We start from the raw sequence: 27,415 nt of genomic DNA on the forward strand, positions 1-27,415 counted from the left end.
CTTATCAAACTTGGACTCTTCTTGGTGACTGGTTGCACTGTTTTGCAGTTTATTGCAATAACTATAATACAAATCTCTTGCTAAGTTACTTTCTATTTAACATGTAAAGGGTCTCTAATGTTTTATGTTGATGTCTCTTTTCCATTTTTATCTTTGTTTAAACCATCCTCATCTTGGTTTCCTGTCATTCATTTTTCAATGTTTTATCCTTACTTTTCTAATCTGATTATGGCCCTTTTTTTAATTATATATGCATATACTTGTTTGTTTTCTGATTAAATTAAAACTACTGCAATTTCTGTCTCTATTATACTGGAGTTGCAACATGAAATTAATTGAAATAAAAAGGAGTGTTTCAGACATAATTTACTTGCTATGGAATCATCTATATAATCACAATCAATTTTTCCACGAGCCATTGCATGCACCAATCTAAAAACCAGATACAGTAAAACCTCTATAAATTAATAATGTTGGGACCATAGAATTTTATTAATTTAGAGAGTTATTAATTAATCGATAAATTAATAATTATTAATTTATAGAGTGATTTTAAATTTTTTTAAAAATAAATTTTAAATTACTAATTTAAATAAAGTTTTTATCTAAAATTAATGAACAAATAAAATTAAATGTGCATTATATAAGTTAATTGAACTTGGAAGTTCATTGTATTTATGTTAAAAATATTCAATGTATCATGGTTAATGAATTGTTGTATAAATTTATATGGAGTGTTGTTTCAAATCATACCAAAAATAGGCTTCTCATGAGTCTGTCATAACGAATTTAGAGGAAGCAATCACTGAAGATATTTATGAACTTGAGGGAATGATTGGTCAGCTTGGTTATCGCAATCCAATAGATGTGAATCAAATATTGGATTATCCAGGTAAAAATAATGAATGTTCACAAGTCCAAAGTTTAGAAGAAATTGTGTCGAGCGTTATGCAAAATTCAATTGAGGATGAAGCTGATGATAATTCGGTACCTTTGAAACCAATCACAAGAAAGGAAGCAATTATAGTATCATCCACTCTTTATAATTTTTTGTTACAATTTGACAAGGATACACCAGAACTTTTGAATGCACCGAGATTGGTTAGAGATGAAATTCAACTAGATTTAAATTTCAAGAAAAAACAAAATACTATAGATTCATAATTATCCTAAGTATATATATCTATATATATTTCCCATATGTATTTAAGAAATTATTAATTTCTAGAGGTAATAATACAATGTATTTATAAAGAGTTGTTCTAGAAAATTATTATCTTATTAATTTATTAAAATTGATCATTTTTTGAACTGGCCCAAGTCGGGACCAGAAGAAATTATTATTTTAAAGAGTTTATTAATTTATCGAGTATTAATTTATAGAGGTTTTGCTGTAGATAGATAATAGATAATAGGCTTAAAGCACTTTTTGACCCTGACATATCCAAAATTTATGCATTTGGCCCCTGACCTATTATTTGGTCATATTTGGCCCATAACCTATCAAATTAGATAAAATCCAACCCATATTGAAAGAAAAATTAACTCTGTTGGAAAATTAACGACAGTAACCAATACAAAAATGACACATGACACATAAATAAAATTAATTTTCACTCTATCGAAACACTAAAAAAAGTTTTTAGGATTTTTTTACTGTGTAAAATAGTTACTGTTGCCATCTCTAGTTGAAATTTAATTTTATTTATGTGTCATGTGTCGTTTTTGTATTGGTGACTGATGTTAATTTTTCAATAAAGTTAATTTTCCATTCAATATGGGTTGAATTTTATCTAATTTGATAGGTCAAGGGCCAAATATGATCAAATAATAGATCAGAGGCCAAAATGCACAAATTTTGGATAGATCATGGGTCAAATAATACTAATAGATAGATAGATTTGAGGCTAGGTGTCGACAAAAGTTTGTAACCACCAATCTCTATTATGCTTTGTCGGCTCTGGTCCAGCATTTAGGTAAAGCCTCAAGGGGAGAAAGAATAACAGTGTTGCCTGGTATAGCCGCCGCGGGAAAATCGTTTTGCCCCTTTCGACTTCGACAATACCACTACTCTGGGGCATTGCCTTTTCCTTTCTTCATCTATTATCTGTAAGCTTATACTATTTTCCTCTTTCTCTTCCTTCTCTGCTTTTTACCTTTCATTTCCTTTCCATCTCCATATCTTTGCTGCAATGTGGAAAAGCAATGCTTGCGGTTTACTTTAATTTTCTTTTTTTATTTGACAAAAAACCAGGATTGCAAGTAGAGATACAGAGTGATACTGAGCAAAATTGTTTTGATATGGCACTTCGATTTGAGGTCTGCCTTTTATATTGTTTGAATTTGTAGTTGCTTCACACGCACACGGAGCACAACCAGTTGACTCACCAATGTGGACTATTCTTCCTCTTCAGTTTCTAGCATGTTGTTGGTCAGCGTGAATTCCAGCTTCCATTACATAGATATCCTTTGTTGGTGGTGTGCTATGGTGTAAACACAGAGATGTATTCTGTTTGGTTTTCGGAGTAAGAGAAAGAAACGGCCATATTTGAAATTCTAGAAAAGTACAAACCTTTTTAAATATTCAATATATCCCTCCTATGATGGAAGTCTGCTATTGGCTATTTGACCTCCATTCCTTAAATGCTTGTATGGCTGTAAGTAAGCAAGTATGTCACGTGCTTTTTGAAACGTTTGTTCAGTGTTAGCACTAGACAATACAGAATAGTTGGTTTGAGTGAAACAAAATAATTTGCTTTCATTTAATAAAAGAATGAATTGTTGTTCCTTGCACACATATTGGTAAATATCTAGTTATTGGCGTTATTTTTTCAGATAGTAATTTGTTTTGTGTATTTGAATTTAGGTTCTAGCTAGGTTCAATCGTGCGCGTGCAGCTCGACTGACACTCCCTCACTTTGTGTGCCAAACTCCTTTGTTTATGCCTGTAGGCACACAAGGTTGGACTAAGTATCTTTTTTTTATCATGTTCTGTTAGTAGTAATAGACATTTCATGTTTCTTATTTGCTATAAATATGTGATCTCTCTAAGATGTTGAAATTCTTGTCTGTAGGGACAATTAAAGGTTTGACAACTAACCAACTCGAGGAGATTGGTTGTCAAATAATTCTTGGGAATACATACCATTTGGCACTTCGTCCTACATCTGAGCTGATTGATGAATTAGGAGGCCTTCATAAATTTATGAACTGGCCTAGAGCTCTGCTGACAGATTCTGGTGGCTTCCAAATGGTTGTCCACTATCGTTTAGCACATCATAGTAGATTTTCTGTTTTAGTTTATTAGTGATGTGTGAGTTCATGATTCCTAGTTTTCTTCTAGGTAGTCATTTTACTCCCATGTACTTGCATTATGGATAAGCTTAAATTTCTGCTTCTGAGGCAATATATAATACTATAATAGCTTCTTATGATTTTTTTTTTAAGTGCTGTCTCCTTCATGGATTGTATTACAGCTTTAGTTTGTGAATCATGAAGGTGTAGAGTTAAAGCTTGCAACTTGTTTCTCAACCTTATTTTTTCGTTTTCAGGTCTCGTTATTGCATTTGGCAGACATTACAGAAGAGGGCGTGACATTTCAGGTATTTTCTATCATTATTATCAAAATTACCTCTTAATTCATATTTTTTTGTTCATTAATTTCACGAGTTCCCTTGAAAAATTCAAGACAGAGACACTTTTGTTCAAGCAATAGAAAGAGTTTTATGTGTAGCAAATACATGTTTAATTAGATTAAGTTAAAATTGTAAATTCAGTGATTCAAATTATAAGTTTATGAGGTCATATGAAATTTCACAATTTATATATATCCATATCCTTATGAGCTATTAATGAAATCAGGATAGAACAATTCTTTCTCAAAATCTTCATCATTTAGGAAGTGTATCTTTATTGTTGCTATATCTGTCTCATAATGTATAACGGCTTAATTATTTTTTGCATCACTTTAGACATTCTTCCTTGTTTAGATTTGCTGAACTACTTGATTTTGCTCTTGCTTTTTACAAGAAAGAAGTGGGGAGTAAACATCATTCTAGCTTTTCAAGTAACTATGGTTTCTTTTTCTGTAATCAGTCACCAGTAGATGGAAAGCCAATGCTTTTAACACCTGAGGAGTCGATTCATATTCAAGTGAGCATTATTTACTCTTTTTTTCATTCCTTTTACAAATTCAAATCTATATCTGTTGGAATACTGAAGCTTATACGAGGCATGAATAGCACTTCTTTCAGGGCCACATGTTCATTAAAAATTACAGTTCCAGCACATGTGACCTTTTTATATGTTCCATCTGGTAAAAAAACTTTTCTAATGTCTGTAACCTGCTTTATATCAGTCATGCATTCTTTTGAACTGCACGTGTGCTGATGCACCAGTGTCAATTATCCAACAGAAAGCTGAGGTAAAGATTGAATTTGTACCTGAACAAGTTTCTGCGAAAGCTGTAAAAGCCTGTTCTTGCATAGTTTTACCCTTGAGATACTTCTGAACTTCCTTCTGAACCATTTTCTGCATTATTGTCTCCCTCTCATCTTCTGATTCTGAACTAGAACCACCCAAAGGAGTGTGAGCATTATATGCTGTCTTGTTTTGACCATGAAAACCTGATCCAGTTTAACTTCCCTGCCTATTTACTTTGAACCAGTCAGGATATCCTTTCAGCTTGAAGCATGTGTCCTTCTCATGTCTATCTTTATTGCAATGACTGCAATGTTTGTCTCCTTTTAGCCTTTTGTTTACCAGACTTCTATATAACATCACTAGCTCCTGCGAAATTCTTAGCATTTGTAGTAACATTATGAACAAAAGAAGACTGTCAGGGATAGGATTTCTGACAGTAAGATTAGGGCAGAAAAGATCTTAGGAGAAGAGAAGAAGAGAGAAAGAAGAGAGAAGGTTAGAGAAAGATCGAGATAAACAGAGAAAAGAGAGAATAGAGAGAGAATTTAGAAGAAAGAAATAAAGATTTCATTAATCAATTGCATAATGAATTAGTAATTTAGTACAGACTGATTCTCTTAAATAGGGAAAAGGGAAAAGGAAAGTAAAGATGGCCTAACAAATTCATCTCTCTAATGATTCTAACCTACCTTAAATAGGAATAGGAAATACAATCTACCTTAAATCACTCTAATAATTCTAACATACCTTAAATAAGAAAAGGAAATACAACCTACCTTAAATAAGAATATGAATTACAGCAATTCACTAAATAGATAGAATGATAGCTAAAGATGGTAAAGAGCCATTTTAATCCTTCTTCTTTTGCACATATGTGACAAAGACTGTGAGTCAGTATTAACCGTGTCCCTTTGCTTGTCAATTCCTAAAAGCATAGAATAGGCCTTGTTAATGACATTAGGCAGTGGTTCTATAATCAAAATCTGACATCTGATATGATCAAATTCAGAATTTAGTCCAGAAAGGAACTGCATCCGTTGTTCCTCATCGATTATTTTCTGAGTTGCTTGTCTAGCTTCTCCACATTTACAGCTAATTCCTGGCCTTAATACAACTAACTCTTCCCATAACCTTTTGATTTTATTGAAAAATGCTACAGCAGTTAAATTCCCCTGGTTAAGCATGCTAATTTCCCAGTGCAACTGAAAAACAATTGGTTCATTGCTTTCTCCATACCTCATTCAATTTCATTCCCTAAATCCCTTGAGGTAGGTGCAAATAAGAAAACTTCAGCTAATTCTTTTGTTAATGAGTTTAGTATCCAAGAAAACACCAAACTATCTGTTTCTTTCTATTTTTCATATTCAATAGATTCAACATCTTCAGGTGATTCTTCTTTTAAAGCAAAATTAGCTTTTGGTTTTGCATTCAAGCCGATTATCCTAAATCCTTCCAGGTTATAAATTTCTTGGGATTCAAAGGATTATGAACAAGTATGAGACCAAGATTATCTGAGTTACGAGATTGATTCTGATGTGGTGAATCAGAAGTACGATCTTCATTGTACTTCTGCTGCCATGACTTCCATCGCGATTTCTTCCTCCTAAGTCATCGCGATTTGGACCTGGTGAAGAATGAACTTCATCCTCTGTTTGCAGAACTTCAACATAGCTTTTTTTGTTCATCACTATTATTGAATCAAATAGAAAGAACGATCTAGATTCTTGAAAAAAAGAAGCTAAAACAGAAAATCTTCAAACCAAAAGCTCTGAGACGAGATAAGAAAGGAAATGATATTATGTTTATTGAAGTTGTATGTATTAGATTGATGAACTTTACATTTATACTAGCTAAGCTAGATGAGAACTCATCATTCTATGTGCTACTAGACTTTATATATAATACCTATAAAGGCTATAACCAACTTTCCCGCCAAGATTAGTAACCAACTTTACATGTGTTATAATCTGCTACAATCAACTCTAATGTAACTACTCGGTATCTTCAGCTTTCCATGCCTTGTATAAGCTTTAGTATTCCAACATCCCCTCCTCAAGATGAAGGAGATGGAATAGACATTAACTTCATCTTGAACAAGGCATAGGTCATTTGGTTTCCTGTCAATGGTTTAGTGAATAATTACATGCCCATTCATTTTTTTCTTCGTCATGATAACTTTGGATCTTACAAAATATGATTAATACTTTGTCCATGTTTTATGTTTAAAGAATGCATTTTCCCATCGACTAGATACTTAACAGTATATACCCAATAAAACTTTTGGAATTTGTAATCTATAGAAAATGAAGATCATCTTGGTTTGTGAAGGAAATAACAACCTATTTAAATGCATATAATCTTGGTGACCAAGCAAAGAGACCAACTTGCTAATCAAGTTAGTATGTCTACAAGTATAAATACACATAGCTAAATGCATACATCGGTACATTTATAACATTTCCCTCAAGTTGGAGCATAGATATTTGTCATGTCCAGCTTGTTACAAATATAGTTTACTCGAACTCCATTTAAGGCTTTGGTAAAAATGTCTCCAAGCCGGAAACATAGTTGTGAAAGGCGAAAGGCGAGCCGAGGCGATAAGGGTAAAATACCGCCTCGAGGCGAGGCGACCGCCTCTCGCACTTGAGGCGACAAACAAATTAGAAAAGCACAAAAAATAAAACCATAACTCAAATTGACTAATTTAACTTCTGAATCATTTGAATTCCTTGCTATGTTTTCTTCTAGCTTTTCACGAACAAAGTGCCAGTCTACTTCAATATGCTTGGTACGTTCATGGGACACATGATTGGAAGCAATATAGAGGGCTTCTTGATTATCACACCATAACTTTGCTGGAGTGGTGATCTTGAATCCAAGTTCGGACAAGAGATGACGAATCCACATAATCTCACACAGTGATTGAGACATCGCTCCTGGAATAAGAAACCACATGTTGCCTTTTGCTCTTCCAGGAAACTAAATTACCTCCAACAAAGACACTATAACCAGTAGTGGATCTCCTATCATTTTTGTCTCTTGCCCAATCTGCATCGGCGAAACACTCAATCTCAGCGAACTGATCAGAGAAACACTCAATCTAGGTATCACCATGATTCTTGTAAAGTAATCCTCGTCCAGGAGTTCATAAGATTTGTTCAAGTGCACTCAAGTGATTGACAGTGGGAGAAGACATAAACTAGCTAACAACACTAATACAGGTTTAGTCACTGTAAGATAGTTCAACTTTCCCACCAAACGCTTATATCGTCCAGGATCTTCAAAAGGCTCTCATTCTGATGAAAGATGCGAATTTGGAGTCATAGGCGCACTACATGCCTTAGCTCCAGAGTTTCCTGTTTCTTTCTGATAATAAGTCAAGAACATATTTTTTTTAGACAAGAAGATTCATCTCTTACTCTTTAACACCTCAATTCCCAAGTACTTCAGAGCCCCTAGATCCTTGGTATGAAACTGACCATGAAGAAACGATTTTAGAGATGAGATTCCTGAAATGTCACTTCCTGTAATAACAAAATGATCACATTTGCACCTTTTCATCCCAAACTTCTCAACTGCTTGACTGAACTTTCCAAACCATGATCGAGGACTTTGCTTCAATTCATATAGAGATTTGCGGAGATCACAAACTTTGCTATACACCCTCTGAGATCACCATGCAAGAAAGCATTTTGATTTCTAGCTGATGGAAGGGCTAATTAGAGGAAGCTGGCATTGAGATAAAAAGACGAATAGAAGCCATTTTAGCCACGGGAGAGAAAGTGTCAGAATAATCAATCCCATAAGTCTGAGCATAGCCATTTGCAACAAGGCGAGCGTTTAAACGAGCAATCAAACCTTCAGAATTGAGTTTCACAGCGAACACCCATTAGCATGCAACCTTTTTCTTACCAAAAGGCAAATTTACCAAATCCCAAAGCATTCATTTCGTCTATCATTGTATTGCGCCAGCCCGGATGGGATAAGGCATTCGAGACAGATTTAGGAACAGTAGTAGAATTCAAGTGAAGTAATAAAAGACCGGGAAGGAGGGGATACGTTAAACAAAAGCAGAGATAGGATAAGTACAAGATCGTGTACCTTTGCGAAAGGCAATAAGAAGGTCATCACTAGCTTGACTTGACTCAGAAGGAGGATCTGAAGGCGAAGCAGAAAATGGTCGTTGTCGTCTTGAAATACATTGGAGTAACATGTGGCTTAGAGGGATGGGGAGGCGAAACTTGAAGAATTTGATAGACCATCATATCATCAATATCATTGTCAGAAGTGGTGTATCAGAAGACATGGAAACATGAAAGGTGTTCCATAAATGTGACATCAGAAGACACAAATATTTATTAAAACAAGGAGAAAAACAACGATAGCCTTTTTGGAGACAAGAATACCCAAGGAAGACGCATCTAAGTGCTTTTGGATCAAGTTTAGTGATTTGTGGACGAACATCCCTAACAAAGCAAGTACTCCCAAAAATACGAGGTGGCACAAGAAAAATAGGTTTGTTAAGAAAGAAGATACCATAAGGAGTCTCACCTTGTAACACAGAGGAAGGCATGCGGTTGATCAGAAAACATGCAGTACATACAACATCAGCCCAGAATCGTTTTGGGACACGTATTTGAAACAAAAGAGCTCTTGTAGTTTCAAGAAGATGACGATTCTTGCATTCAGCTACACCATTTTGTGATGGTGTATCAACGCAAGAAGATTGATGAAGGATACCAGTTTGGATCATGAAAGTTTGAAAAAGGTCCAGAAAAGTATTCTTTAGCATTGTCACTTCGTAGCGTATGAACTGGGTTTTAATTTCAGCACAAAAAGTAGTAAAATGAGTAAATAATTCAGAACGATTTTTCATTAAATATAACCAAGTACTTGGAGAATAATCATCCACAAAAGTCACAAAGTATCTGAAACTTGGTTTTGGCACAACCGAACAAGGACCCCAAACATCAGAATGAACTAATTGAAATAGAGAATTTGACCTCTTATTGACTCGAGGAGAGGAAGACAAACAGTGATGTTTAGCAAACTGACACGACTCGCAATCTAAGCTAGACAAATTCTGAAACTGAGGGCATAACTTCTTCAAAAAGGTAGAGAAAGATGTCTCAACCGACAATGTTCACCTTTTAGTGGATACACTAGAACAAGCAACATGTCTTCTAACAGTTGTATCCAAGACAGAGACCACCAGATTCCCATCCACTACCAATAATCTGCTTCGTCATAAGATCCCGAAAAAAACGATGATCAGGGAAAGATGAGATTGAGCAGTTAAGTGAATGAGTAAGCTTACTCACATAAATAAGATTGAATGCAAATTCAGGTACATTATCAACAGAGGAAATGGAAAGGGAAGAAGTTGGGTCAATAGTGCCAGAACCAATAACAGAAGAATGTGTACCATCAGCTACGGTGACATGGGAAGGAAAAGTTTTATTATGAGAGGTGAATGATTTAGAATTACCTGTCATATGGTCTATTGCACCAGAATCAATGACCCAGTTTGAAGAGGAAGAAATGAGGCATTTATTGTAATTACCTGACTCAGCAATGGCAGTGATAGAGGAAGACAATGCTGTGGAGCTAATGATTCTTGATACTTAACATATTCATCTGTTGTAAGAGTGTAAATCGGGCCAGAATATCTAGCATCAGTAGTGGCATCCTGAGTAGACCGGTTCCTTTGTGCCTTTTCCTTGAGTATGGGACAAGTGCGCTTGGATGACCCGACTCATGACAATAATAACATTCAAATACTCTGCTTCCCTCGGTTGGGCCTTTAGTGTCCCAAGTATTACTCTTAGCCGGACCCTTATAAGAGCGGTCAGATGCATTCTTGTGACTGACGAGAGCACTAGAAGCAGGAACGACACGAGTGGATAAAAGAACCACCCCTCCGCAAAACATGGGTAAGAGCCTCTTCAGCATTAGGAATGTTTGCACTAGAAAGGATATGAGAAGTAACTCCCTCAAAATCAGAGCCAAGTCCATACAAATAGCGGATAACAAACATTTGATCCTGTTGAGGTTGCAACACTTTGATGTTAGTGCTCAAAGGTAGCAATTCATTCAACTGTTCAAAAAATTTCCTTCAACTGCATATAATAATCCTCAACAAATTAACGACTTATAAGTATCATATAAGTGAGCAATATTACCCTTTCCAGCATATAAAGATTGCAAGCAGTCCATAGGTTGTTTGACATACTCACAATGACGAACCATACTAACAATCACAGTATCAATATATTTTTTGATTGCAATAAACAGAGAAGCATCATCTGCCGTCCAATCCTCATTATCTGTCTTCGGATCATCATTTAAGTGATGAGTCTTCCTGGTACTACGCACAAATTTTTAATGGTTTTGGACCAATCGAGATAATTAGACCCCGTCAGTTTATGATCGGTGATCTTAGGAGATACCGTCATAATGCTACTAACCACAGGTTTTCTAGTTTCACCTTTCTTTCCGTCGGGCATATTTGGCAAACAATAACCACAAACACAACAAGCAAGAGATAATCCAATATACTGATGTTCAACAAACTCAAAACAGAGTCCAAACACCAATAAAAACAGTAACAACAGCGCAAACAGAACCCGAAAGAGACTGACCTTCATTAGAAAAAGTTACCAGAAGCAGAAACAAAATGAACAGGCAAGATGTAGAAGACGAGATGATGCTGAGGACGTCAATCGGAGACCGAACCACGGCCTGAGATGGCTAGACGCGCCGGTGCGTGGAGGAGGCGGACTTCGGTGGCGCGCGAGAGTCGCGCACTGGTCGGACGGTGGCCATATTTTGACAGAACACCGATCGGAGGGTGGGTAATCTTTTGGACCAGGAGGTGAGAACAGGAGAACACCGGAAATAGGTGGTTAGAGCAATGGTGAAACCCAAGATCCTCGAAACACGTTTGCACACTCGGGCAAACGAAAAACAAAAACAAATCTGCACACTAGGGTAGCTCTGATACCATGTAATCTATAGAAATTGAAGAATGAATTGTATCTTGTTCATCTTGGTTTATGAAGAGAATGAAACCTATTTATGTACACACAAGCTTGGTGACCAAGCAAAGAGACCAACTTGCTAATCAAGTTAGTATGTCTACAAGTATAAGTACACCTAGTTAAATACATACAACTGTACATTTATAATAGAATTATTCGACCATTTTCGAATGCGATTTGGTTTGTCCACAGTATTTCAACCACCTCCACGTTTTTATTTTGTGCTTTGCAGAACAGAATTGGTGCAGATATTATTATGGCTCTTGATGATGTGGTAAAAACCACCATTACTGGTCCACGGATTGAGGAAGCCATGTATCGCACTCTTCGATGGATAGACAGATGTATAGCAGGTATTTTTTTTTTCCAAATGAGCACAAATAAATTAGGCCTAATACATCCCCAACCCTTCTAAGTTGTCCAAAAACTGCAACTGACCCCTGAACTTCAAAACGTTATAACCAACTCCCTCAACTTGCTTATTTTGAACAAATAGCCCCTCAAGTTGCTTATTTGGAACAAATAACCCTCAAATAACCTCTAAACCCAAAAAAACATTCAACATGCATAAATAAATGATGTTCAAAGTATCTAGTGCTCCAGCTAACTAATTTGCTAATACATTAATAGATGGACACAAAAACTCCCAAAATTACAGATATTAACCTATTTGAGGTCTTATTTGTTCCAAATAAGCAAGTTGAGGGGGTTAGTTGTAACATTTTGAAGTTCAGGGATCAGTTCTAGTTTTTGGATAACTTAAGGTGGTTGGAGATGTATTAGGCCAATTAATTAGCACAATTCTCAAATATCTTTAATACTTGCAGCCCTTGTCTCCAATGGCATTTTATTGCTTGTTAGTTGTTAAAGGCGCAAGGCACTAAAAGGTCTTGGAGCCTAGGCTCAAGGCGCACCGCAAGGTCTGCGCCGGAGGATCACGAGGTGCGGAAAAAAATACTCTATTATTAGCGGCTTGCTTTGTGCAATCAAGGCTCATTACCTTGAGCCTTTAGTGAGGCGCGCCTTTAACAACTATACTTAGACTATGCATATATTGATATAGAACAAGTTAATGATAGGTTTTGGCCCAATTGTCTCATGGTCGTAAAGTGTGGAGGGTTTACACTAGAAAGCCCAAGGGTAGTAAGGAAAAGAATAATGAGCTAGCTAAATTGGTTATTGGCTAACCAATAACCAATTTAGCCAATTAATTAGCACAAAGTCTCAAATATCTTTAATACTTGTAATAGTTCTGCCAAATGAATATCACATTAATTATCACAACAGGAAAACTTGTTCCAATATACATGATGCATCCTAAATCCAGTTTAAAGATATACTTTAATTGCCTATGTAGTATGTAATGTTGAACGGGAAATTAATTAGAAATGATATATATGATTAGTATTGTCTCTTTTCTAATAAGTTTTGGCATATTATAATTTTGACTTCATGCTTTACGCATTCCCGCCCTTGTCTCCAATCACATTTGGCATTTTATTGCTTGTTAGTTGTTAAAGGCGCAAGGCGCTGGGTCCTGGAGTCTAGGCTCAAGGCGCACCGCAAGGTATGCGCCTGAGGATCACGAGGCACAGAAAAAAATACTCTATTATTAGCGACTTGCTTTGTGCAGTCAAGGCTCACTACCTTGAGCCTTGAGTGATGTGCGCCTTTAACAACTATGCTTAGACGATGCATATACTGATATAGAACAAGTTAGTGATAGGCCTGTTTTGGCCCAATTGTCCCATGGTCCTAAAGTGTGGAGGGTTTACACTAGAAGGCCCAAGGGTTGTAAGGGAAAAGAATAATGAGCTAGCTAAATTAGTTATTGCCTAAATTAGTTATTTCTTAAATTATTTATTGCCTAAAGAGTCAAATATATATATATTTACTGTGTGGGTAGTGAGGGAGGTATCGAGAAGAAGAATATCCAATTTTGGCTCTTAGCAATTCTGCTTTGAAAGAGGGAACCTTCCCTAGAAATCTCTTTTTCATTATCTTCCTAATTTCTGTTCTAATTGCTGTTTTGAATAATCAATAATAGAAGTCTCTCTTTTCTTGATTCAATTTTGATTTTTATATATTTCCTGTTTGGTTTGGCCGAGTGTCTCATCATTGGTCCGACTTGCCAGATTCGAAAATTCTCCGCCCCTATACATCATCAATGGAAACTGGCCTTTAGTCCCGTCTGAAAATTCATGATGACCAGATTCAACATTTACAAATGGATATCAAGGACACCAAGTTGTCTCTAACTTAGAAACAAAGCAATTATACCACAGAGAATTTCACACTTACGTGACTAACTGGATTAAGCAGCAGGGAAACAATTGGAACTCGAGGCTGGCGACAATTCTGGAGTGGCTCTTGAATCTTCTCCGAAGCAGACAACCCATCGCTTTGGTTTTTCTTCTGTCCATTCCAAACCAGGTGAGGAGGTTTTTATTGCTGCAAAAAAGGTAAAATTAACAGAGTTTATTGGGTATGATCCCAAGAGTTGGATATCCAAGGTAGAGGTGTATTTCAAAATTCATGGATCTCCTGTGGAAATGCAAATCCATTTGGCACAATTGACTATGACTGGAATTGCTCAACATTGGTTCACTATAGACTGTAGTAAAGGAGGTGTATGATTATTTGACATGGAGTTGTTTACACAGGAGCTTCATCAACGATTCAGCGGATTAGAGATACAAAGCCGTATGAACAATTTTCAAAGATTCAACAAACCAGCCAGGGTGCAAACGAGCCAGGGTGGTTCGCAAACTGTCCGAGCTCGGCTCGACCAAAGCTCGGTCAAAGCTCGACTCGATAGAGCTCGGTTCGAGTTCGAGATCGGTTCGAGACATTCATGAGCCAAGCCGAGTTTCTTTAGGTTCGGCTCGAAAGCTCGTGAGCAGGCTCGATTGATTTTTTAATTACTATATATATTACTATTTAATTTATAATGTAACAAATTTTACCCTAACGTTGGTAGCTAAGAGCAATTTTACCCCTAACATTGGTAGTCAAGAGCAATTTTACCTCTAACGTAGAGCAATTTTATCCCTAATTGCACCATTTTGAATGTTTAAGGGTAAAATTCCTCCTGACCCAACACGTTAGGGGTATTTTTACACCTTAATCCAATAATATTTATATATATTAAACATATATAATTAATTTAAAACTATTTTCTATATAGATTGTATATAAAAAAAATTATATAAACAAAATATTACATATGTTATTTGATGAAATAGGAGCAAGTTAGAGCAAGAAGGGTTTTATGAAAAAAAAAAAAAATAATAGAAAAGTGATACTCGCCCACCAAGTAAAGAAGGAATAGGAAAATGGGAGGCATCCCACATCGTTTACAAAGAACTAAAACAATGGCTTGTGGTATTATAAATTAGTAGCTGTCCTTAGTGGTGTTGGTAAGCATCTTGGGAAAATTATACATCTTGTGAGTTTCTAGGCGGCTCCTTTTGCTGCTAACAAACTCATATTTTAGTTTTTTTTTAAATAGTAAGGAAAACCTTTGTATTGGTTTCCAGTATATTCAAAATTGTTTTTTTTTTAAAAAATCAAAATGAACCGACAAGCTCTAAAAAATCAAAACGAGCCGCTCGACGAGTTTCGAGCTCGAGCCAAACCCATATCGAGCTCGAGCCGAGCTTCAAAATTTTAGGCTCGACGAGCTTCGAGCTCGAGCCGAGCCCGATCTTAACACTTTTCGAGCCGAGCCGAGCCTACCCCTATTCGGTCTCGGTTCGGCTCGAGTGCACCCCTGTGCACAATCCCACCATTCGTTTAGAGGCCATGAGATTGGCAAGGACGGGAGAACCACCAAAAAAATAGACAAAGAAGCGACGACGGGAATTACAACGGAGGAAGTTTGGGGTCGAAGGAGAAAGGTCACGTGAGTGGGAGAAATCTACCACAACACTCAACCCAGTCTAATTTACAACATTCAACCGAATTCAAGAGGGGAAAGCTCTAACTCTTCATCTATTGCACAGAACCCTACAATAAAGCTCTAACTCTTCATCTATTGCACAGAACCCTACAATAGAAGCACCAAGCACCTTACACAATGTGAATGGGAGGAAAGAAAAAAACAAGGTCTATGTTTCCGATGCGGTAGCCTTACTCACCGAACCGTCAATGCACATAAGGTAAATTGCGAATCTTGCTCCTGGCCGACGATGAGGAGGTGAACGCTGAACGAGAAATTGTGGGAGCAGAGGCCATTGACATACAGGAAGGGGGAGGACATGAGGTTATAAGAGGCGAGTGTCAAGTCTTAGAGTGGAATGCCCTTATGGGTAATCGAGAGGCGTTATTGAAGACATGTAAATTCAGTGGAGAAGTTGGTAAAATTCCTATTTCAATTCTGGTCGACAATGGTGCTATCCATAACTTCATCTCGAGGTGCTTGCTTGAGCCTTTGGGTTTGCCAATTGTGACCGGGAAAGAGTGGCGAATACAATTGGGCGACGGATATCAAATGACAGTCACTCAGTATTGTTTAGATATGAAAATTACAATTGGGAATTCTGGCTGCCATATTAAAGCCTTAGTACAGGAAATTGGTAATTTGGATCTGATTTTGGGAATTTAGTGGCTACATACATTAGGTGAAGTTTGCTAGGATTGGAAGGCAGGGAAAATGATGTTTTGGAGCGAAGGCCAGCAAATAGAATTGCAAGGGGAACACTCTTGTGACTAGAAACACACCCTCTGTGTATGTGTGGTTGGTGGAATGAAGCATACAGTTGCTATTCTGTCGGAGCAGGCTCTCTTTATCAAAGGACTGCCAGCGAATCAACAAAGACAGTTAAAAGGGATGTTGAACAACTTTTCTTCAGTGTTTTGGGCGCCCAGGGGACTACTACCGCCATGGCGTAAAATATCTCATGCTATTAATTTAATTCCGGGCAGCAAACCAGTGAGTGTACAACCTTACTGATACCCGCATCTCCATAAGGATGAGATTCAGAGGCAAGTCACCGACATGCTAGAGCAGGGAATTATTCGAGAAAGTGCCAATGCTTACTCTAGTTCGGTGCTTTTGGTGAAAAAGAAAGACGCTTCGTGGATATTATGCGTGGATTATCGGGCATTTAACAAAGTAACCGTACCGGACAAATACCCAATCCCGTTAGTGGACGAGTTATTGGATTAGCTTTACGGGTCATGCTACTTCTCTAAAATCGACTTGAAGTCTGGATACCATCAGATTTTGATGAAGATTGAGGATGAAGAAAAGACGGCTTTCCGAACTTATGATGGTCACTACGAGTACTTATTGATGTCGTTTGGGTTGATGAATGCTCCAACAATGTTTCAAGCAACAATGAACATCTTCCGTCCTATCTTGAGAAGGTTTATTTTGGTGTTTTTCGATGATATTTTGGTCTTTAGCAAGGGTTGGGAGTTCCATTTCTAGAATTTTCTAAGCATTAGTTTGTGGCCAACTATCAGAAGTGTCAATTCGGGGGGCAGTCCGTAAAGTATTTGGGACATGTTTCTATCGAAGGAGTGAAAGTGGACCAAACAAAAGTTGAGGCGGTACTGGATTGGCCAGTCCCAAAATCGGTAAAAAGTGTGCGAGGATTTCTCGGCCTCATCGGCTATTGCCGAAAGTTCATTGCAAGTTATGGAAAGATAGCTTAGCCGCTGACTTCTCTTACAAAGAAAGATGGATTTGTTTGGTCGGTAGCATCTCAAACAACGTTTGAAGCTTTGAAGGTTGCACTAACCACTGCTCCGGTACTCGCTCTCCCCAATTTTGAGGAGGCCTGTGATATTGAGTGTGATGCATCCGGGAACGGGGTTGGGGCTGTTTTAATGCAGAGAGCTTTGGCGAATCATAACTTGGCCAAATCATCATATGACAAAGAAATCATGGGATTGGCTCTCGCCATCCAACATTGGTGCACGTATTTAATCGAAAACTTCCACATGTTTACAGATCAAAAAAGCCCGAAACACCTTCTAAATCAGAGGATAATCACGTGTGACCAACAAAATTGGATCGCTCAGCTCCTTGGGTATCGATTTGATATCTTTTATAAGCCGACGAAGCTCAATGCGGCAACCGATTCGCTGTCAAGGCGTGAGGAGGGTGAGTTCACATTACTGAAATCTTTAACTCAAGTGGGACAATAGGGGACAATTGCTTCAGGGAGTGGATACAGATCCTTACCTGGTGAAGGTCAAGGCTGATGTACTAAAGGAGCTGGGGTCGCGGCCAAGATTTCATATGAAGGAAGGGCTCCTGATATACTGTACGGATTCGTAATTTTAGCACACTTACCACTAATTCCCTCTCTTCATGAGTTTCATGCTTTCGCTATCGAGGGACACTCGGGGTTCTACAGAACGTACATACGGTTGGCCTCAAGTTTTTATTGGGTGGGGATGAGCAAGACAGTATAAACTTTTGTGCGAAACTGTGACGTCTGCCGACGTTTCAGTGCTTCTACCCTTGCTCCAACAGGGTTATTGCAGCCCTTACACATCCCGGAGGTAGTGTGGTCAGAAATTTCCATGGATTTTATTACGGGGCTGCCACGATCATAGGGATTTGATGCAATTTTCGTGGTTGTAGACAGATTGAGCAAATATGCTCACTTTATTGCTCTAAAACACCTTTATTCGGTGCGCTCCATTGGTGAATTATTTGTTAAAGAGGTGGTCTGCCTCCATGGTATCCTAATAGCGATTGTAAGTTATCGGGTCCCAATTTTATGAGCAACTTTTGGTTGGAACTCTTTAAATTGCAAGGCACCAAGCTTAGTTTCTCAACGGCCTACCACCCTAAGATGGACGACCAAACAGAGGTTACTAATCGTTGTGTTGAGGCTTATTTACGGTGTTTTTCAGTGGAATAGTTGTGGGCTCATTAGCTTCAGTGGTCCGAATTCTGGTTTAAACTCTTTTCATGTGTCGACGGGTATGACACCCTTCGAGGTGATGTATGGCAGGAAGCCACCAACGCCGGTTCAATTCATCCCAGGCGAAATTTGTGTGGAATGTGTTGCGAGAGAATTGATGGATCGCCAAGAGACACTTAGTACATCATAATTTACACAAGGCTCAGCAACAGATGAAATTACATGCAGACAAGGGACGGCGGGATGTAAGCTTTGAGGTCGGAGATTGGGTCTATTTGAAATTACAACCCCATAGGCAACGTTTTGTCACTAGGAAGGTCAACCAAAAGCTGGCTGCTTGTTTTTACGACACTTTCCAAATCATTCAATGCTCAAACCCCAAGCAGAGCCTTCACTTCCAATAGGCTTCGAGCTTCCTCAAACTGAGTCTGATCAGCCTTAACAAGTGTTAGCAACAAGGGTCACAAAACAGAATGTAAGCAAGTGAAGCAATGGCTAATTCAGTGGCAGGGTAAAACAGTTCATGGAGGGACGTGGGAGGATGAGAACGCTAACGCTCTCAATTTCCTTCACTCAGTCTTGAGGAGAAGACTCTTCTTCCAGCGGGTGGCAATGATAGCACTAAAGTGCGGAATGAGAGTGGGCCCAAACAGTTGAGGGTATACACTAGAAGAAAGCAGGGTGCTTAGTCACGTGTAGGAGAGGGTGGTGTTAGTTTTGTCCATTAGTGGGTTTAGTCTATTAAATAATTCTGGAGGGGACCTTGGGAAGGCCGCCATTATTGTGTTGGTTATTTTGTGGGTTTATTCGCCCTAGAAAAAGCGCTTTGTCAAGCCTAGTCATTTTAGTAAGGAAGAAGGATTAGTCATGGAGGATTTGGACTACTGAGCTCCAAAAAAAGTTACGATCTTGGATAAATATCCCATTTGAGTGATGGAAGAACTTATCAACGAATTAAAAGGCACTCAATTTTTTTTTTCAAAGTTAAGCTTAAATCCAATCATAACCAGATTTGAATGCAACTTACAAGTGTTGAGCGGACATCTTTTAAAAGTCATGATGGGCATTATGAATATATGGTGATGCGGTTCGGGCTCACTAATGCTCCGACCACCTTCCAAGCTGCCATGAAAGACATTTTTAGATCCTATTTACGTAAGTTTATAGTGGTTTTTTTCGACGATATTCTCGTCTACAACTCTAATTGGATTCAACATCTGAAGGACCTCATTGTTGCTTTGCAAATTCTACTCGATAATCAATTTGTTAATCGGAAGAAGCGTGTTTTCGGCAGTCTTCTATTAAGTATTTGGGTCATATTATTGATGGAAATGGGTGTCTATGGATCCCAAGAAAATTCAAGCTGTCATGGATTGGCCAATTCCAAGGCATGTTGAAGGTGTTTGGGGTTTTTTGGAGCTGACTGGGTATTACATGAAGTTTATTCGGCATTACAAGATTGCTGCAAAACCTCTCACCGAATTGACTAAGAAAAATATATTCCATTGGAATTCGGAGGCTCAAAAAGCTTTTGAAGCTCTAAAACAGCCATGGTGACAGCTCCAGTGTTATCTCTACTTGACTTGTTTAAGCCGTTTGTTGTAGAGTGTGATGCTTCAGGAAGGGGAATCAGGGCAGTTCTAATGCAATAGTAACAACCAATTGCATTTTTCAACAAGGCATTGATAGATAGTAATTTGGAAAAATCAGCCTATGAATGTGAGATAATGGCTTTATGTTGGCAGTTCAGCATTGGCGTTCGTATCTCTTGGGAACTACCTTCGTGGTTTGCACAGATCAGAAAAGTCACAAGCATCTGTTGCAACAACGAATTACAAGCTCGGACCAACAGAGTTAGGTTGCTAAACTTCTTGGTTATCAGTTTGACATTTGTTACAAGCTGGGAAAGGAAAATTGCACGGCTGATGTGCTGTCCAGAAGAGACATTGGCGATGAGTTCACTTCTCTAGTTTTCAACCCGGTTTGGGTTTAAGGGGCGCAATTGTTAGAAGAAGCTAAATCTGATCCCCGTTTACGAAAAATTATGGCAGAATTGCATCAAAACCCCTCCAGCCATCCAGGGTATTTTGTTCACCAAGGAATGTTGTATTACAAAATGAGGTTAGTCATTCCTTCTACTTCTAAATGGATTCGCCACAGGTGATCATTCTGGTTATTATCACCGCTTAGCAGCCTATTTATATTGGTTTTGTATGAGTTCCACTGTTCAAAAGTATGTACAGGCTTGTGACATCTGTCAGCGCTGCAAATCGAGCTCCTTGGCACTGCTGCAACCCTTGGAAATTCTAAAAGTTTTATGGGAACATGTTTCATGGATTTCATTTTAGGTCAGCCAAAATCAAGAGGATATGATGATTTGTTGGTAGCGGTGGATAGGCTGTCCAAATATAACCATTTTATCCTATTAGAGCATCCCTGTACTAAGCATTGTTGAAATTTTTATACTATTGAAAGAATTGTCTTCACATCACGCTTTAGGTAAAGTGGAAGTGTCTCATCCATCTGAGTTGTTCGATTACATGGGCTACCTAAATCATTCGTGAGTGATCGTGATCCATTATTTTCTGTCACTTCTGGCAGGAAATTTTTCGTTTGCAGGGTACCCTTTTGCATACAAGTTCTGCGTATGAGGCGGGACATTGGTCCCTATGGGTTCCATGAGCTAAATTTTGGTACAACACCACCTGTCATGCTTCTACTGATTCATCTCCATTTGAGGTTGTGTATGGTAGAAAACCACCTATTGTAATTCAGTTTATTCCGGGTGAGATCCGTGTTGAGGCCATCGGAAGGGAATTGAGAGACCGTGATGAAGCCTTGAAACAATTGAAGGCCAATCTGTTGCGGGCTCAGTCCTTGATGAAAGCACAAGCGGATAAGAAATGTCGGGAGATTCTTTTGCAATCGGTGAATGGGTTTACTTGAAGCTGAAACCGTATTGTCAATTCTCGGTGGCTCAACGTCTCAATCAGAAATTGGCTGCACGGTCCATTTCAAATTTTGGAAAAGATTGGACCAGTTGCTTATAAGTTGCAGCAGCCTCCTTCTAAAAATACATCCTGTACTTCATGTTTCTTTATTGAAGAAGGCTATCACTTCTGATGTGGTTGAGGGTTCTTTGCCTCAGGAATTGGAATTGGATCTCCAAGATCAGTTTGTGCCTCAGTCGATTCAGGCTACTTGCTCTATCACTGGCCATGGTAAGACTGTGTTACAATGGTTGATTTAGTGGAAAGACCGTCCTATAATCAATAATAAAAGTCTTTCTAGTTGCTGTTTTGAATAATCAATAATAAAAGTCTTTCTCTTTTTTGATTCAATTTCACTGTTTATATATATTTCCTGTTTGGTTTGGCCGAGTTTCTCATCATATACATAATTTTAAATTGGTAAAATTGGGTGCAAGGATGGGCTGGGCTCGATCATTTTTGTGGTTGTTCTACCAGATTCTAAACCTAACTCTAAGACCTGGTCAATATATTTTTCCTTCTTTTCTCATTTGATGCTTCACGTTTTATTATTGCCAATGTTTCTATTAGTAATTAGAATTTGAGTTTTCCTTGTGCATTTATCCGTACATCACTTTGGTTTTTCTAGTTTTTCTTTTTAACTGATTATTTCGGCAGCACATAGGAGACCAAACGAGCAAAATTTATTTGGAATTGTTCAAGGTGGTTTGGATCCTGTGTTAAGGTGAATTCCATTTGGACTTAATATTTTGCTTTCACCATTTTAATTAAAGTGCGTATGGTTTCTTTCTTCTTTTCTGATTACTATTTATTGTTATTTAAATCTATACCAGAGACATATGTGTAAGAGGCTTGATGGACCGAAATTTACCTGGGTATGATCATTAGCTCTTTTATTCGAACATGATTGAGGATTCCTACCACCTGATTTACTGTAATGGAGTTTCTTTTTTATTATTCTCTCGGATAGTTGTTAGTTGTTTATTATGAGAAACTATTTCTTTCTGGTATCCTTCACATATTCAAACAATTAAGCACAAGGAGGCATCTTAACTTAGGTTTACTTCTAGACAGCTATGCTATTGGTGGTCTTGCAGGCGGCGAAGACAAAGATTCATTTTGGCGTGTTGTTGCTCAGTGCACTGCTGCATTGCCTGAAGATAAACCACGATATGTTATGGTAAAATAACTTTGATAGTTTTGAACTACATTCTTCATACTAAGTTTGATGCATGAATAACTCTCTATTCAGCTTTTCTAACATTTTTCTGTGGCGTATCACCAACTATTTTCAGGGTGTTGGTTATCCACTGGATATTGTTGTATGCAGTGCTTTAGGTGCTGATATGTATGATTGTGTATATCCTACCCGTACTGCTCGTTTTGGCACAGCTCTTGTACCAGAGGTAATGACCAATTATTTCCAAATGTTGAAATATGTGAAATTGCTAAGAAGGATATCAGTGTTAATTTATTTATTTGTTCGAGTTGTTTGGGCATTTATATATTTTGCAAGTTTTGCATGCCAATGGGAATTTTTTTGTTGCAGGGAGTACTGAAGCTGAAGCACAATGCAATGGCGAATGATACATGCCCCATTGATCCTACATGTGGTTGCATGGTAAGATGCTAACAACACTTTTTCTTTTTGAGATGTTTTTTAATTAGTTTATATTATAACATGGGTTACATCTATTGAAAATAAAACGAGGGAACCGATTAAGGTGGTTTGGCCATATAAGACGAAGAGCGCTTGGTGCGCCAGTTAGAAGGATTGAAGAGTAGCAAAGGGATGCAATGGTGAGGGGTAGAGGAAGGCCTAAGCAAACTTGGAAGAGGGTGATTGAGAGTGATATGAGTTTATTGGGGATTGAGGAAAATATGACAGTGGATAGGACGGAGTGGAGGGAGAGAATTTATGTCTCTGACACGACTTGATTTCACGGTTTCGTATGACGGTTCATGTTAACCGACCTCGAATCATTTCGGGACTAAGGCTTTATTGTTGTTGTATATTATAATATATAACTTTGCTCAAAGCCTTCTCAAATGTAGGTCTGCAAGAACTATACAAGGGCTTATATTCATTGTCTTGTTACGAAAGATGCTATGGGATCACAACTTCTTTCATATCATAATTTGTATTACATGATGAAGGTACAAAAATAGGATACTAGTTCTCTCTATATTTGTTCTATTTATTAGTTAGACTAAAATGTTTTCCACATGCAGCTTAGCAGAGATCTGCACTCATCAATCGTTGAGGAAAGATTTCCAGAGTATGTCTGCCCTGTGTTAGTTTTTTGTTTCTAAAATCCTGACTCATTGTTTGGCAATTTTCCACTGATAGTTGATTTTTTCTTTCATTATATTTTCTTGCAGATTCGTCTGTGATTTCCTCCAGAAAATGGTATTTCTTGCACTTTTAACTATTGTACTCTTTTTTTTCATGTGTGAGTTTCAAAAATTAATATGTTGTGAGATATGTGGAATCATTGAAATTTTTCTAACTCTCCACTGAATACATATACATAAAACAGATGGATGAATTAGATACAGGTGATGTGGCTACACAACAAAGTCAAATCTTCCCCGCATTGTGATATTTTCAAGCTATTTTGATCCTGTATAATAACTTGGAGTGAATTGTTGAAGCTGCTGTTACCTTCGGTAGCAGTAGTAGTGTCTGGTCCGGTTCCGATTTTCAATCAAAATAAAGGATGAAAGATGCCAAATGATGCTATGTTGTGATTACTATGTTGCAGTTTCCGAAAGGTGATGTTCCAGAATGGGTGTGCAATGCGATGGAGGTTGCTGGAATTGATATATCATCTTGCTGTTCTCCATTCCATCAAGTTAGGCAAGTGGCTGGAATGGATCTCTTAAAAGCGGGCCTTATTGATCAGGATTAATGCTTGGTTGTTGTATACTAACACCAAGTTGCTTCTACTCTTGTGCAAAATTTTGAAATCTTAATTTATAGGTAACAACACACAGAAGCAGCAGAAATTTTGTATCTCATTTGCTGTATCTAACTCCTCCAGTTCTACTACTGCATTAAGCTGGATAGACATTTGTCCCTCAATTGTTATTGATTTTAGATATTATTTTGGTATAATTTTGTACACCTCTACTCTAGTAGATAGATACTTGTAAGTTTATGGAAAGTGGGATCTCTTTGTTGCGCAAATTCACAATCAAGGATCAATTTGACCCTTAAATTTGGTAGGTAGAAATCAATTTGTTTGAGTAATCACAAGATTGATATGGATTGGGTAATGGTGATAATTTTCAATCGTAAATTATCAAAGATATTCTCAAGCCATTTTGAAAGAGCTGTGAAACCTCCATGATTCACGAGCTAAACTCGTAGGAATTGGAAAATCTCCATTGTTAAAGGGATGAACCTAACGAAGTTCTCAAAGAGAAATAATATTTTATTGATAAAAAGTTACCTCATTACGAAGAAAGAGATGAATTTATATCATTTTCAAAACCCTAAAAAACAATTTATATAAAAGCCAAATTATATAAGTAATTAAAGGGATAAGGTTAAGGGATAAAATGAGACAAGTGTAAGGGGTGGTAAGCTTGTAAATACGCTAAGGGTAGGAGTTGTAAAAAAGGAGTGACAAATTTGTAATTAGGAGAAAACTTGAGAGGGGAATGGTTAACTTGTATGGTCTTTTTAAAAAGTCCACACGTTGTGTGGGTTTTCCACGTTGTGCGAGCTTTGTGTTGAAACTTCTTATGGTATTTTTAAAGTCCACACGTCGAAGTAGAAGCTTTTCTTTAGATGCACATGACATGTGGGCTCTGTTTTCATATAAATGGTCTTATCTTTGCTTCAAAGTATACCTTTTTGACCCGGCTTCTTCCACCACTCATCTCCTCTCATTTAGTCGACTGGATGCTCGCATCATACACCTCTTGAAAAAGAATTTGACATCAAGTTACTCGTTGAGTATGGAAGAAACTCGTTGATATTGAATGAACTCAAAGCTTTCAAATCGAACCAAGGTGTGGTTTGAAATGAATTCATGAAGCGCATACCACAAGCTTTCTAATCCACCTTCTTCATATGAACTTCATCCTATATTTTAACTTGGGACTTCCCCGGCTCTCATCCTCGTTGACATTCGTCTTCAAATTTCTATCGGCATCAAATGGGATATCTCGACGAAGCTTGTCGAACCAGTCCCCAATAATATCTTAAATGTTATTCCAAATTCCTACGGCATGTTGAACGGACCAACCCCGGACCTTCTCGGTATCTACTTCACTAACTTGAAGACTAGCCACAAATTTCCTCCGCTCATAGCCAACCTCAAATGGAATGTCTTGGCGACACATATCAACTCAATTCGGAGCGATCTCGTGAGCACTCTTCAAAACCCCAACATGTCTTTGAGTTGAATGTCCCTAGACTCTTCTATTCCTTCCTTGTGAGTTAACAATCTCTAGACTCATAGGCTCGCCTATCCACTAACTTGGACACTATCCCGCAACGCTTGCGTTTCTCCCATCTTCTCTATATCACCTGGGATGCCATTCCATGATAGCTTACAAGCAACGGATCACCGCGTACCATGAAAAACACGTGAAACAGGTGGATATGAATGCGGGTGATTTGGTTCTACGAAAAGTAGATAAAATCCAATCCACGGAAGGAAAAGGTAAACTAGGCGTAACCTGGACATGACCATACCAAATTTTTGTCAAGGTATGTGATAGGGGCATTTTGTCCATATCTTTTAGCGTGAATTACGGTTTAATTGTGGGCTAAATAAGTGAGTTTAATTACAAAAATAATGTGTTTTTAATAAAATAACAAAATAAAAATAAATTTCATGCTTTTGATTAATTTCCTTTGTTTTCAGTTAATTTCGAAAAAATAAACGTCAAACTAGCTCGCCTGTCGAGAATTGTATTTCGCACGTACGAGCAAAGGACACACGCGGGGCGTCTCTACTTATACGCGGGGCGTACAGGAGCAATTCTTCAATCTAAATCTCAGGAGCTCAGGTACGCGGGGCGTCTCCACTTATACGCGGGGCGTACAGGAGCAATTCTTCAATCTAAGTTTCAGAAGCTCAGGTACGCGGGGCGTGTTCCAAGTCGCGCGGGGCGTCAAAGGCATGATTCAAGCTATTAAACCCCAGAAGCTCAACCACGCGGGGCGTACTCCAACCGACGCGGGGCGTGGTTATGACAACCAGTCTGAATCTGATCCACACACAGTCAATTATCAACGAAATGGGCAAACACGCGGGGCGTCTGTCTGTCCACGCGGGGCGTGTTCATGACATCAGGCCTGAATCTGATCCTCATGAAGGAAATTGTCAACGGAATGGGCAAACACGCGGGGCGTGTCATGGAAAGCTGCAGAAATAATGCAACTTGTGTATTTACGATTCTACCCCCGAGCTTGATGTATAAATAAGAGTGATTAACACTCATTTCAGTATTCAATTTTCTATGTATTAGAGTTCCTCACACCTTGAAAGCTTGTATAATCCTCCCGTTACTCCGCCGAAGTTCCGCTCCATCTGCATTCACCAAGCTCGAGAGTTCCACTTCCAAGTCCTAAGAGACGACTTTGAGTCCGGTTAGCTAGTCTTAAGTGCCGATTCTTCTTCCCTTTCTACTTGTTAATTAGCTTGTACTCTTTCTATGTACTAGGCTTGGTTGTATCCCATATTTTCGTATTCCATATTTATAATACATGATTTACGATTCCGTTTTCACTATACGTGTTAATGTTTATTGCTTGCTTTGATACTTATAATTGATTATTGTGTAGGTCGTTTACGAGCTCCGAAATCTATTAGGAATCATATAGGTGTTGCCTCACCGGAGTTGACAAACCGGAAACCGTAGGAATTGACGAGCCACGGAAATTACGGGCCCTAGTTTCTGATCCTAAGAATTAGAGTCGCCTTAAGGAGAAATCACGACTCTAGAACCTCACGGAGTTGTTTGGTCTATAAATAGTCGTCTTTGCAAGAGTAAATCATTAATCGTATATATTTCATGTTGTTTATCATAGGTTATAACTTATCATCACCCGTATCACTCT

General features: G+C 38.0%; 1 protein-coding gene across 9 annotated transcripts; it reads left to right on the forward strand.

Moving 5' to 3' along the window:
* Window positions 1–1,937: 1,937 nt before the first annotated feature.
* LOC136235755 (uncharacterized) lies at window positions 1,938–24,553 on the forward strand. 9 transcript variants are annotated; one of them, XM_066025740.1, is made up of 17 exons: window positions 1,938–2,109; window positions 2,255–2,319; window positions 2,415–2,669; window positions 2,867–2,960; window positions 3,075–3,253; window positions 3,552–3,602; window positions 4,096–4,152; window positions 11,695–11,815; window positions 21,994–22,060; window positions 22,170–22,211; window positions 22,411–22,516; window positions 22,632–22,742; window positions 22,886–22,957; window positions 23,392–23,493; window positions 23,569–23,615; window positions 23,719–23,746; window positions 24,102–24,552. In XM_066025740.1, exons 3-17 carry the CDS (start codon window positions 2,601–2,603, stop codon window positions 24,246–24,248), a joined length of 1,293 nt encoding a protein of 430 aa, XP_065881812.1. In that variant the 5' UTR covers window positions 1,938–2,109; window positions 2,255–2,319; window positions 2,415–2,600; the 3' UTR covers window positions 24,249–24,552. The 9 variants fall into 9 exon arrangements, with proteins under 9 accessions (XP_065881812.1, XP_065881813.1, XP_065881816.1 ...); XM_066025741.1 differs by having other exon boundaries at window positions 2,415–2,657; XM_066025744.1 differs by having other exon boundaries at window positions 23,877–24,242.
* Window positions 24,554–27,415: the final 2,862 nt, after the last annotated feature.

The sequence above is a fragment of the Euphorbia lathyris genome, chromosome 7 (genome assembly GCF_963576675.1).
Source record: "Euphorbia lathyris chromosome 7, ddEupLath1.1, whole genome shotgun sequence".
NCBI lineage: Eukaryota > Viridiplantae > Streptophyta > Magnoliopsida > Malpighiales > Euphorbiaceae > Euphorbia > Euphorbia lathyris.